Source organism: Branchiostoma belcheri, unplaced genomic scaffold (genome assembly GCF_001625305.1).
Source record: "Branchiostoma belcheri isolate BF01 breed outbred unplaced genomic scaffold, Haploidv18h27 scaffold7, whole genome shotgun sequence".
Lineage (NCBI taxonomy): Eukaryota > Metazoa > Chordata > Leptocardii > Amphioxiformes > Branchiostomatidae > Branchiostoma > Branchiostoma belcheri.
In genome coordinates, this window is record NW_017804353.1 from 2188838 (window position 1) to 2202629 (window position 13792).

Here is a 13792-nt window from a genome sequence, read left to right on the forward strand (position 1 = left end):
GAAAGCTTGTGTGTGTTCACAGCAATAATCTAATCAGCTTAACTTGTGTGTATAGTAATCTATCATTTTATTTGTACTGCTAGCAAAGTTCAATCCAATCATTCAGTGAAAGAGTCTACAGTGGTGTGACCCAAAAGACATCTGCCTTCTATAACTGTGTGCATGTATTGTTGCAGAATATTAATGCACTTAGTGCAATCTTGACAATATATCACAATTGTATTCATTATCAATAACGACATGAAAGGTGTGCTAATATTGCACGGTGCAATGTGGGAACATATCATACATCTACAGCTTCATTATAATAAAAATTAAAAGTACTTTTTGAGTGTTGCATAAATTATGTTATTCAGTGACCTCTTTTTTGAATCATTTCTACCAGCTACAAAAGGCAGACAAATTTGATTTGAAAGATTCACCACAAGAGGTTCTGTGAAAGATCTAGCGTATCAGAGAATACACATATCAATCTAACGTCTTGGTTATCATATTTGCTCATTTTTCTGATATGATTATGACAATAACGTTATATCACCCAAAAAATGCTCTTATGTTGAACAGTTGGCTCAAATCCTTCTAAGTGCCTAGTTATATTTCTGTTTTGCTCACCCCATCTGTCCATTGACATTCTGCAAAACTGCAAGAAAAGAGGGCAGTTCCTACCTCTGCATACACCTCCCATAGTGTTTCGCTCCGGTGTGTCCTCTATGCTGAGGTAGTGGAAGGGTCTGCACTGATCACACTTGTCTCCCTCTGTGTTGTCAGTGCAGTTCTCACACACCCCGTAACCCTTCTCTGCATCATAGTAACAGCTGCTAGCATGGCCCTGACATCCACAGTCTGAAATTGATTATGAAGAAGGAAATTAATGAACTGAACAAAGGGAAAGATTTATATTCAATTTGTTCTAAAAACCATATAAACTTTTAGCTAAAATGACAAAAACAAACAAAAAACTGTTTTCAGATTGGTACAGATCAAGAAATTAAGGCCTTCAAATACAAAATTAATTGTAAATCTTTGATGTACATGCCCCTTCCACAAAATCACTAATGAAATTGAAAACAGTATCTATGACCCTGATGTTAGTTAATGAGAAAACCACACCCTTACTGCCAGGGGTTGCTACCTTTCTTAATAATAATAAGTGCCATTTTGAGTATATTACCTTCACAGATGTTGTCCTGGTCAGGTGTTCCCATCCTCCATGGCCTGTTGTTGTACAGAGGCAGACACTCCTCACAGTTCACTCCCTGGGTGTTGTGTGCACACTGGCACACATTCTCATTCTGTAGAAAAATAAGGAATTTATTAATTTTGCGGAATTTTACAAAAGTTGACATGTCATTGAAGTCAATCAGTGGTGACAGACTCCCTACCCTTTAAATCTATGTCCCTGCTTTGTGATCCACAGATCTAGGAGCACACGCAAACACACACACAAAAACACACACGCACACGAACACATACACACACACACACACGCACATACACATGCACACATACACACACACACGCACATACACACACACACATACACACACACGCACACATACACACACACACGCACATATACACACACACACACATACACACACACACACACACACACACACACATGCACACACACACACATACACCAACAATGCATATAGACAAGCCCAAAACTCCAGTCCCCGAGGTCAAATAATTATAATGTTACGGTAACCCTACCTCCCCTGTACACTCTGCTGCATGTCCAAAGCAGGAGCACTGACCCTTGACCTCCCAGTCAGACACAGCGAAGAAGTCTGACCCCTCGGCCGTGTCCCCAGGTGACACTAGAACCACCCGTACATCTGTCAGCATGTAGTGCCGGTACACCGCTTCATCTGAGAAGAAGTCGCCTGACTGTACTGAGGGGTTGTACAGCACCTGGGCATGGTGGGGAGATGGGGGTCAAGGCTCAATAGCTGACATAATTACTGCACTGAGAGGTGTACAGATCCTGGACTAGAAAATCCAAATAATCATCCCGACAGTCAGTCAACTGTATAGTTTGGGGTTTGTAACCACCTCTCACAGAATTAAAGTTATTCAATATGTAATTGTCCACATTGGTACAATATGTTGTAATTCAGCGCATTATTTTAGCCATAGATGCAGCTGACATGATTCTCATAAATGAGACAGGCAATTCCAACAGATCAATAGTCACCTCTGGCTCTAGATCAAAGTACAAGCTTAGCACAACAAGCAACATGGTCACTTTTCAACAGAAGAAAACATGTATTGAGCCAAATGCATAAAGGCAACATTCAACTTTCTGATGTGTATACTATTTTTGAATCACCTGGGTAAACTTACCAGTTGCTGTTCCTGTTCATCTGCAGCTGATTCTTCCAATACTTGGCAAAATGGAATGGTCAGATCCTGATCGTCAACCTTTGTTGGTACACCAGGAAAACTCAATGAGCAGTCTTTTGCAAAATACTGCAGGGGACTCCACAATTCTTCCACAGTGGATGCATTTCTTGTATTGCGGGCCTCCACTATCATGCCCAGTGGCTTCTTACTTTTGAACGACACTTGCATACTCTGGAATAAAAACTCATCTTGTAGACTGAGGGTCAGGGTCACGTTGGTTTTACCATTCTCAGACTGCCACCATGTGGTGAGGTTGGGTTTAACATTGGAGTAATCCTGTCCTAATATTTCGACCGTCTCTGTAAAACTGTCTTGGACAAATTGAACAGGGTGGGCAAAGAGAGGGTCCGAAGCATTACATATCTCTGTTGCTCTCTGTATGAAATTACTTGTGTCATACTCGGATGGAGGGTCTCCGCAAGTTGAACTGGCATTGAGAGATCTGCTTGGGAACTGTTCTGCTGTGTCCAAAGATGGCAGGAGGTCCACAAATTCTGGATAACACCCTTTCAAACATTGTGCAGAAGAGCCTCTACAGTTTAGAACACTTACAACAAAGACGACAAAAAAGCTTATAGTTCTACAATTTCTGTACAGCATCCACAAAGGTCTGGGTTTTGATGTTGTCTTGATCTCCATCTTGGATGGTAAGTCAGGCGAGCGAGTCGATCATGGGCCAGTCCAGATGAATTCATGTGAGTGTTACTGAAAAAAAAGACCAAAATGTTAAATATGGTCATTGATAATAGGTAACTAAACATGTAGCTCATTGTCAGAATACTGACCCTTTTCAAGGAATGACAGTTGCAGATTCTGATCTAGATGCTATGGTTAAAGTTATCAGTAAGTTGTCAGTTAGATCTGTATTGATCGAGAAATTATCTGATTCAAGTGTAAGACAACAGACATGCATTCACTGGCTGGCTACATAACACATGAACTTGTCATACCTAGGCCCACTGGCTTGAAAAGATATCATTGTGCAATTGACTGTTTGAAGCCATAAGAATCTACAAATTTAGGTCTATCCACCAAGGACTCGAGTATCAGTATCAGATATAGAATGGCTTGTTTTCACAAATAATACCCACTACAACACTACAGCTGACAGTACATACATGTCGTCACCACAGGAATTGTTGATGTACAGTCACATACATTTTTGTTACAGGTTGGATAAGTGCTTTTGTTGCCATCATAATGGACATGTCGTGTTGGGACCAGGGATGTGTTCCTGAGGGACCAGCTGTGAAAACCCCTCCAGCAAACTGTCCCCACTGCTCTTTGTTCACTTTGCCTTTTGAAGGCACAGACAATTAGGGTATGTTACAGCTGTGCTAAATACTAAACACAGGGTTATCTATATGATGAAGGCTTCACTAGTTTATTTCCTTGGTTCTTGCAAGAGGTTTGCTGAAATATAGCAATCAGCCATCACGAATGCACAAGAAAAATTGAATGTGACTGTAATCACTCCATATAACTGACTCAGGACCAAGGCCATTTTTCCAGCTGATATACTTAGTATTCTTTTTAATCTGACAACCCAAAAAATAAATTGATGTGCCCTAACGTTTTCTAACCAACAAAACAGACGTTTGGAGGGCAGATCCTAATATAAACAGACCATTAGGTGTGGTTCAGAACCTACCGAGTTGAATTGTTCCCTACATCTTCAAAAGTTCCTTCAAGTTGGTAACTTCAAAACCGCTGCTTTCAAAACATGCAGCTAGAACCAAATAAAAAGTAGATCAAACGACAAAAAAAAACATCTCGTGGGAAAGAACCCAATTGGTCTTTCGGCAAAGTTCAAAAGAAACGCCACTACAAAGTACACGTCAGGATCACCTGTACTGTAGGGCACCCAACTTTCAGGCGGCCTCGCGTTCTGTCAAACTTCGGGTTCAAACAGCGACAACGAGTAAACATTACGCCCACAGGTGTCATTACCTGTATTTTACAACATAAGAGTTGGCAGTTAAGTTGCCGGGTGTAAACTGAGTATCCTTATAAAACTAGGCCATTGGCAAACAAGTGGCAACGTCATTGGAACTATGAAGAACTTGCCAACTTCCTAGTGACATGAACTAAAAAGCCTCGGCAATGTTTAAAAAAATGCGAGTGGAAATATACATTAGTCAACACTTTAAACTTCTGTTACAATAAGAGAAAAGCAGTTAATACTCTTGCCTCAAGTGTTTCAAGCCTTGCCGATCGCCAAATTGCAAGTTTGCTGTTTATATGGCCACCTGTTAACGGCTACGCCACTTGCGTTAAACAAGTGGCCGCGTATAGAGATTGGCAGCTACCGTAAAATTACCTTGTTCGCTTACCGCAGCGCCGGTCTTGTCGCCAGCTAGCAGACGACACTCCGTCAGCTTGAAGTTTCCATAGTAACGGACGATAACTGTTTCTTGATTAAGTCAAAGTGGTTCACTCTTATTAAGATCGTAAGTTGCGAAAAAAGATGGTTTGAAAATGAAGCCGTTTTTGGCGTGTCCGCGTGTTTGTAGCGGATTTCCGGGCGATGGTAATACAGGACAAAGGTCGTGTTTTCTCCGTAGAGTGGACACTTGTGGCTCTTGAATCCAATACCCGGTTTAAAGGATAACCCGGCGGCTAGGGAGAATTTGCGCGCTGATCACCGGCGACAGTACAGCTGCAGTACCGCGCGCAGTCGCACCGTCGGGTTGTTCGGAGACCCAAAATAAATGCACCGTTTTGGAGCGCCATTTGTGTTGCATGAAATTGTAGAGAGCGCAAACAAGCTGATAAAGCAAGCAATATGCACTATCAGTGCTCCCCATCGTTCATAAAAGTTATCATATAGTTATAGCTGAAACCATACTTGCCATATAAAAACTTTTCAATTTATCGTGTACAAGTTCAATGTCATACACCTCAGTGCCATTTGATGCATTTTGAAGTATTTTATTTTAAGCATAAAATTGACACACATTTTCCGAAATTTAAAAAAAAATTGTAACCAAATTACAGTTACTTATGAGTGGCCATCCCTTATTTTACTGTCTTATTTCTTGTTTCTTCAAACTTCCAGAAGTTCCACCTTACTGAACTAGCACTTCATTTATTTTTTTACACAATCTATCATCTTTAACTTCAGTCTTGGCAGCTTGTTTGAAAAAAGCACAGTCCACAACTTAATAAGACTGACATCTTTATTCATTCTTTGATATACGTTTACTACCTAACTACATCAGTTCTCCCTCATACCTTATGTAATACACAAATAGTACAATATCGCCACAAAAGTTACATTGACTTATAAAAACTTTACAAATACAAACCAAATGACACAGACCTTAGTTAGATGAAGAGCACATTTGAGCCATCCTGTCACAATACACATTTTCAGGTCAGTCCCTAACATTGCATTGTACTTATATCCCAGAACCTAAAACAAGAAAAGTTTCAGTCCCACTATTGCTTACTAATTTTCACAAGTCATCTTTACATGATGTGTGCAAAAATGGATCTTATAAAGGATCTGGTCTAAGTTTAAGTTACATTGTACTTCCATGACTGAAATACATTTACCTATTAAACAAGTGTGCGTGCGGGTGGTTGACACGTTATTCATATTTTCACTTATTTTTGCCCAACATCATTTTTAATATAAAATCTGAGATCAGAAAAGAAACAAAATGTTGTCAGGAAATAAACTAAAATTGTTGTTTGTAGGATGGAAGGGTGTACAGTTACATGTATGTGCACTCTGTAATGGGACATACAATGTAGAGATCTGAAGTTCATTTATTGAAGGTTACATAAAAGTAAAGGGGGGTTTATAAACAAAGTGAAAGTGCTGTATCCATGGCAATGTCATCTCCATGGCTACCGGAACAGCGTGAAGCGACGCGGCATCTGTCCGTCCCTGCTGGCCAGTCCCGTCTGTATGTCCTCATACGAGTGCAGCTGTCGCAGGTCACCCAGCGCTGCCACCGAGGGTTTCGTCTCCAACATCCGCCGCGCTACGCGACGTATGTCCTCCTCAGTTACAGCGGCTGGATAACAGTACAAAGGAACTTTATGACCGAACAAGGCAATCAGAGAATGAAGACTTTACCCCCTTACCCAAAGACATTAAGACTAGTCATGTATTTGTATATGTTTTATGTGAGAGGCAAACAAGAATGAACAAGTAAAAAAAAAAGTAAAGTTTTCAATTTCTTAACTTGAGTGTCAATACCTGAGTGCACAAGACTAATAAGTACAATTAAGTAAAGAAGCTATATTAAAATACTAATATAAGGTACATTTACACTATACCTGCCCTTTTCTTGGTCTGTTACTTGTAAAATGCCCCCTATCACTCTTCCCTGTTTTCACTGGCCTATGACATTACAAGCCATACAACAGAAGACACAGAATAAAGTGCAAGGTAGAGCATTCTATCAAACAACTTACCAGCTGCATGTACTTTAATCTAGTACAATCTGCACATAAGAGTCCTACTTGTACCCACCAATCATATCGCAGAACTCCTGTGGAGTTTTCCTCGTGTTGTTGTTCAGCACCTGCCTGCCGATGTCCTCGAACACGATTGGTCGAGCCTCCAGGTTCATCATCAGCATCGACTGAAGCTGGGTCTTGGCTCGCGCCAACTCAACCTGGGGAGGAGGGGGTGGACAGCATTCATGCACAACATGAAGAGATAGATATACACTGGAAACTGTCATATACTAAGTATCTTGAAACAGATCTAGAAAAGTAAGGGCAATGAGTAGGTCTACAAAGTAGCTAAATGTTCAAAAACTATAGCAATCTCTCTCTGGCTACTGGTAGGGCATGAAGCCGTTGACAGAATTCATATTAGCACAAGATAGTAGAATATGGGAAAGATGAAAATTGCAATTAAGACAAAACCCATCTGTGGTTATCTATGTAGAACTTACCCCTCCCACTGGCCCTGCCATTCTGACAAACTCACGGACTAACACACTGACCAACTCTCGAACCTGGGGGGCAAATGACAAACTTTCATTAGTATGTATCAACATGAAATAAATTTTCATATTCAAATGGTTAGTAAGACAGACAACTGTCAATATTCAGGCTATTGCTTTTTTTTTTTTTATAGATCGATAATATGAACCATCTGTACCTCAGTTGGGTGTGCACTAGCATGTATACAGAACAGTCCCGTGTCCTCATAGCTGTGGTGGTATGCTGTGGCATTATACATCCAGTGGTACCTGTGGGATAGACAAATGGCTGACAATTCAAAGCAGATAATACAGTACTAGTAAGGTATAGAAATTATAGCCGGAAGTATCTTGAAAGAATCATTTCAAACTACATGTATTAAAATTCAAATGGAAAGGCCCCCACTGTACTGTATATCATGATACAGACTTTCTTCCACAATATCTACAAAACAGCATTACATACTGTGATTCTTTGCCCCAAGATAAGAAAACCTTATCTATCTATTGCCGGGCTTATCAGTTGAAACCAAGCCAGTACAAATTTCTTTCCATAGAACCTTGTCTAACTTTGGTTCTTCTAAATAATAAGAAAACCCCACCTGTTGAGCACATTGAGGTACAGTCGTGTGTACATGCCCTTCCCAGGACCCCCTGCAGAGAACGACCCACCTCCTCCCATCATCATGTTGAGCACGGCGAAGGGGATGAAGTCAGGCTCGTTGTAGGAGCAACTCTCCAGCCCGATCACTACATGGGTCAGCTCTGGGAACTTGTTAGGACCCAGGCTGATGTTGGACATGTCCTTCTCTACCTACAGTAAAAACATATAAACAAAACATGTCTTAGTTTTATGGTTAACATGTGTATACAGGTGTAGGAGCAGCTCTCCAGCCCGATTACTATGTGGGTCAGCTCTGGGAACTTGTTGGGACCCAGGCTGATGTTGGACATGTCTTTCTCTACCTATAGTTCAAGCATATGACTTTACAAAGGCTAGGTTTTATGGTTATACAGGTGTAGGAGCAGCTCTCCAGCCCGATCACTACATGGGTCAGCTCTGGGAACTTGTTAGGACCCAGGCTGATGTTGGACATGTCTTTCTCTACCTACAGAAGGTAAAAAGATATACTAAGTATACATGTAGATGAAACATCACAGAGATTTGACTAACATCTATGAATAGTTAAAGGGACAGCTCACAAGACCAGCTCTGAGAATCTGTTAGGGCCAAGTCTTTTTCCATCCCTAAGAGAAAAGGAAATAAAAATGTCTTTCTGAAGCTGGAAAACAAAAAATTCAAACAGAACATATCTTATTTTCCTCATAGAGTTCTGGCAAATCATCAGATTCAGAACACTAGAGATGTCAAAGAAGCAGTACTTAAGATCACCAAGTTGTAGGTGAGACAAGTCATCTAGAAACACACACGCTGACAAACGAAAAGTAATACGTAAGTCCCTTTGGTTGAATAACAGATAATAACAGAATAACAGTAATAGTATGGAGTTTACCATACTGATGGAGATCTCAATAAACAAAGAAACAAACAAAGAAACAAACAGAGAGACTCCCTACCTGTCTCATCCCCCCTGTGTACTGCGCAATGGACTCGTCCACCATCTTGACGGGGTATCTGCCCTGTCCTTCCCATGATGCCTTGCTCCCGACGATGTGTTTCCTGGCGGCCTCCACGAGCGTCTGGTGTTCCACGCCGACCCCGGCCAGGACCATGCGGGACGGGACGTAGTGCAGGGACAGGTAGTTAAACAGGGTGGGCTGGTCGATCTGCAGGATGTTGTCTGGTGGACAGAGCTTGGGCAGGCCCACTGTGTTGTCTCTGAACGCAGCCTGGGAAAGATCAACAAAAGAATGTTAAAAGGGGCACCATACACAAATGTAGTTCAGGGATAGAAGGTTGAACAGATTGAGAGCAGAACCGAGCTCTGAAAGGCAGCTAGCCTTCAACACAATACTGGAGTTTACTGGTGTAAGCTGTGAGTACGACATAAGATTCAGAACACAATGGCAAGGCCTAACTAATTTTTATTTAAAAAAAAATAGAGCAAAAATAAGAAATGTTTTCATAAACATTCTATAAGTATAATTGCAAGGGGCAGAAACCCTACATTTAGGTTTACAATCACTTGAGCAATAAACTATTGTATTATGCCATGCAAAGGCTTGCCATCATGAGATACAGACAGATACTTACAGCATGGATGAGCTCAGTCAGCAGAGGTTCAGGATCAGGTCTCATGTTCAGGTCCTCCAGTTCAAACTGGATCGCTCGTCTTGTGTCCTCAATCTGTGACATTACAGGCAGTGAGTTAGATTGTTTTAGGCACATTCAATAAGACAGTCAAATGATATTGGGTTCTACAAGCTATATTGTGCCCAAAATGTTACTTACTTGAGCTAAAAAGCAGGAGAAACTGTACTTTACCTCTAACTCAGTGAGACTCAATGAGACAGAGTAAACGGTATAGGGTTCTGCAAGCTATTTTCTGCCTGAAATGCTATTTACATGTACTAAAATGCTGTACTTTACCTCTAACTCAGTGATGTTTGGTTTCAGGACGATGTCAGACAGCAAACTGACGATAGGTTCCACCTCCTTCCTGTCAGCTGATACTGCATACATGATGGTGTCTCTGAACAGGTACAGAAAACAGAATTAGAGGCAGTGTCTCAGTGTAAAGGTATCTTTGATTACACTTTGTAAAATACATAGTGTACCAGCATGTAGTGTTGTATATACATGTATATAGTGTTGTTCCCCTTCAAACGATATAAAGTGTTGTTCCCCTTAAAAATTGTACACTGTGGTAGTCCACCAAAGATCACTTTCTTTTCTATTAGAATAATGGCTTCCTCTAAATATGTGGAGGATGATGAACTGTAAGAACATAAAAATTTCAGGAAAGAAACAGAACATTAAAACATGGTAAGAAAAAGATGAGATTAAGGGAGAAAATGGGAAACAGACAAAAGAGGGAATAAGAGGAGGGAGGGAGAGAGATACAGACTAAGGGTGTGTGTGTGAAAAAGAAGAACCCCACCTGGATGACTGACAGTCACAGATGCCGCCATATTTCTCCAGCTGCTGGAGGATGTCGTCACGGCTACCAAACCTGGCCGTGGACTGGGGCCAAACAAGGTCAGGGTTAGACTGGGGATGTCAGGCACTTGGGCACTTAGTAAGAAAACAATGTGTCTGCCAGTTTACATCAAGAAAAGGCCCTTGAATTAAAAAGGCCCTTAAGAGAGACCCTACAAAACATCAGTGCATATACATGTACTAGGGTAGTGGACTTTGTTACTGAGAAATCTTTTGATGCACCATTCACACACAGGAGTGTCAACGCTGTTAAGGAAATCTAAACTGTTACTCAGTAGGAACTTACATTGAAGGCAAGTTTCTCCAGGAAGTGGGAGATTCCACTGGGAAAAGCAACCTCATGTCGGGAACCAGAATCTACAAGAACTGACGGAAAATATTAGTTTGCAGACTGTAGATACAGTTACAAGTATAAGCTAGTACACTGGTATTTCTTCATGAATTATTAACATAGTACAAGTCTTTCTTTCTCAATTCAGGTGACAATGAGAACTATTAGTGAGCTTTGATTGGGGATGTCCTCTCAGATGGGACATAAAGCTGAAGGTCTTGTTTTTGAGGACAGCCACGCCTCGAATGTGTTTAACATCCCACTGCACTCAGTAGGGGCTCTTTCTAGTGTGAGTTTTTCAAAACAGTCCAGTCTTAAGCAGCAGGTACTTACTGTACTGTGCAAACCTGGTGTGTTACACCTGAAGACCGTTTGTGGTTATGCGAAAAAAGAACACATTCCTACCTCCTACTGTACAAAACTGCCCAAACTTGTTCTCTGACGTGACCTTTAACCCATTCTCGAGGGTGGTGATCTTGGTGTCGTAGGTCTGGTTGGTGACGGTGGCGTACTGCGGCACGGGAACGCTGGGCAGCGGCTGGCTGAGGGGGACAAAGCCGGGGTCACCGCTGCTACAGAAGTTACGCAGGCCATGGGGCTTCTTCCTGTAATTATGTTGTAAAAAATTTAAATCATAAAGATGATTCAATAATTTTAAGGCAGACAAGTTTGTCCTACTTTTTTTTCGCCGTGGCTATATACACTCCCGGTGTGTATATAAAAGACAAATAGATTTTATATACACTCCGAAATGCTAGCCTCCTTGGTAGGCCCAAAACTTGGGTTTTTGTGAGTGTTTGAGGATTCAGGGGCACCAAGTTTAAACCTCGGTCTTCAAGTTTATCTTATTGGATGATGAAAATCAGAAAACAACACGGAAATCTCCACCGAAGTTCGGTCGAGCGGACCGCCCCGCCCGGCGGCGGCGGCGAGACCGGTCGCGCGCCCCTGGCGTCCTCGCTACCTGGTTGATCCTGCCAGTAGTCATAGGCTTGTCTCAAAGTTTTAAGCCATACACGTGCAAGTTTAAACTGTCTCAGTGAAACTGCGAATGGCTCATTAAATCAGTTATGGTTCCTTTGATCGTCACATCCTACATGGATAACTGTGGTAATTCTAGAGCTAATACATGCGGAAGAAGCGCCGACCTCACGGTCTGGCGTGCATTTATCAGACCAAGACCAACCCGGGGTTCGCCCCGGTCCCTTTGGTGACTCCGGATAACACAGCCGATCGCGCGGTCTTCGCACCGGCGACAGATCATTCGAATGCCCTATCAACTTTCCGGGAGTGTATATAAAAGACAAATAGATCTTATATACACACCGGGAGTGTATATAAAAGACAAATAGATTTTATATACACTCCCGGAGTGTATATAAAAGACAAATAGATTTTATATACACTCCGGGAGTGTATATAAAAGACAAATAGATTTTATATACACTCCGGGAGTGTATATAGCCACGTTCCTTTTTTTTAACTTAAGGAATCATCAGTGGATGTTAAAAGGCCTTCGCCTACTCAGTGTCACCCTGTTTTTCTTTTACTATGTGTAGTTATGTGTATATATAACACAAGACCTAAAAAACACAAGCATTTATCAAGACTCAATCAACCGCAAACAGCAGTGAAATTTGAATGATGGTGACCTCGAAATTATGTGCGGTATCTTATATGCTTGGCTGGATCTGCGCTAGCCGTGGACGACTCTGGTACCCTTTTTGCATGATAATGCCGGGACAGAGTCGTGGTGCAATGCATAGGCCAAAACCAACCTTTGCCGTGCCGGGCCTCATGCAACGGGCCGGCCCCGGATTTTTGGTGTCCCTGGCTTCCCGACGCACTCACCTGCCGGGCCGGGGGGATAAGACCCTAAACAAACGCAGCATTTTACCACAACACGGCCTCGGAGCACGTAACTCCATACAAATCATTGGCGATCGGCGCCATTTTGAATTCAGGAATTGGTCCGCAAAACAGGTCGGACCCTGAGTTTACGACAGATTACGTCATGATACTTGCATCTTGAACGTTGGAGAGTTGAAAATAACGACGTAATCTGGGGCCGGCCCGTTGCATGAGGCCCGGCACGGCAAAGGTTGGTTTTGGCATTGGCATTGCACCACGACTCTGTCCCGGCATTATCATGCAAAAAGGGTACCAGAGTCGTCCACGGCTAGATCTGCGCCTGTTCGACGAAAGAAGTACATTGTACTGATGTTGACACTTTCATTAACTGCTCTTTTCTTGTTCAGACTCCATTTTAATCTAACGGCAAAGCAAAACAAAATTCAATGCAACATTTTATTCCTTGCAAAACAATGACGGTGCTCAAAACATGTGCACTGTAATTTATGGCAGGCGCGCCAAGGCAGTCACGAAAATACCATTTTCTTCATGAATTTCATTGCGTTTCCCTCGCTTATACCCATGTTGCCGATTCTATACTAGTAGATCTATCCGTTCCTAGGTTTGGTAGTCATAATTATAGGCAAAATCGGGAGAAAAACTCACTTTAAACCGTAAATATTCCGACACCTCGCCGCAACTACCCGCGCAGCCATGTTTCCTTCCCACAATACCTCATACTCTGACCCTTCACCTCTGACCCAAACACCTGATGACCCTCCTGGCGCGAACCTTTCAAAATCTTCGCTCCTTTCTTGGACCCGCCTTTTCGCCAAGTCTCTTCACTTGTCCTTGATACTTCTTAAATCTAGGAGTGTCGAAAATGTTTCTCAACACCTTAAGAAAGTTTAAAATGTTCAAGAAGCCCGTTAAGGGTGCTACGAGCCGTAACGAAAGATTCTCCCAACCTTACCTGGCCCCTTGAGTGCCAGTTCCCGCCAATCAGCTGTTCGAAACCGGTGCTGTATCGACCCATGCCATTGTTCCCTGGATCCCCGCAATGTGTGCCACTCGTTAAGTCCACATGTTTGCGTACGGGCGGGGTCTAGGTACGTGCGCCGATCCTTATAACGA

At 42.2% G+C, this 13792-nt stretch overlaps 2 protein-coding genes across 2 annotated transcripts; both read right to left on the bottom strand.

The window, feature by feature from the left end:
- Positions 1–378: 378 nt before the first annotated feature.
- On the bottom strand, positions 379–4969 carry LOC109484325 (laminin subunit beta-1-like). Its single transcript, XM_019787580.1, has 6 exons — positions 4730–4969; positions 2350–3114; positions 1717–1917; positions 1172–1292; positions 642–843; positions 379–385 (listed from the first exon to the last, which is right to left on the bottom strand). Exons 2-6 carry the CDS (start codon positions 3046–3048, stop codon positions 379–381), a joined length of 1230 nt encoding a protein of 409 aa, XP_019643139.1. The 5' UTR covers positions 3049–3114; positions 4730–4969.
- Positions 4970–5740: 771 nt separating this feature from the next.
- On the bottom strand, positions 5741–13537 carry LOC109484647 (mitochondrial-processing peptidase subunit alpha-like). Its single transcript, XM_019787994.1, has 12 exons — positions 13325–13537; positions 11213–11412; positions 10763–10842; positions 10418–10500; positions 9907–10009; positions 9571–9663; positions 8934–9206; positions 7958–8169; positions 7535–7625; positions 7326–7388; positions 6896–7040; positions 5741–6434 (listed from the first exon to the last, which is right to left on the bottom strand). Exons 1-12 carry the CDS (start codon positions 13372–13374, stop codon positions 6265–6267), a joined length of 1563 nt encoding a protein of 520 aa, XP_019643553.1. The 5' UTR covers positions 13375–13537; the 3' UTR covers positions 5741–6264.
- Between the last annotated feature and the right edge of the window lie 255 nt (positions 13538–13792).

Bases quoted from the DNA above. Each gene is read 5' to 3' on its own strand.
- LOC109484647 (XM_019787994.1), bottom strand. From the start codon at position 13,374: ATGGCTGCGCGGGTAGTTGCGGCGAGGTGTCGGAATATTTACGGTTTA. The intron at 10,010-10,417 runs GTGGGGTTCTTC...GTACCTGTTCAG, and splicing joins TGTGACTGTCAGTCATCCAG to AGACACCATCATGTATGCAG. The intron at 7,041-7,325 runs GTAAGTTCTACA...CCTCCTCCCCAG, and splicing joins TGGCAGGGCCAGTGGGAGGG to GTTGAGTTGGCGCGAGCCAA.
- LOC109484325 (XM_019787580.1), bottom strand. From the start codon at position 3,048: ATGGAGATCAAGACAACATCAAAACCCAGACCTTTGTGGATGCTGTAC. The intron at 1,293-1,716 runs GTAGGGTTACCG...ATTTTTCTACAG, and splicing joins CAGCAGAGTGTACAGGGGAG to AATGAGAATGTGTGCCAGTG. The intron at 844-1,171 runs GTAATATACTCA...AATCAATTTCAG, and splicing joins CCAGGACAACATCTGTGAAG to ACTGTGGATGTCAGGGCCAT.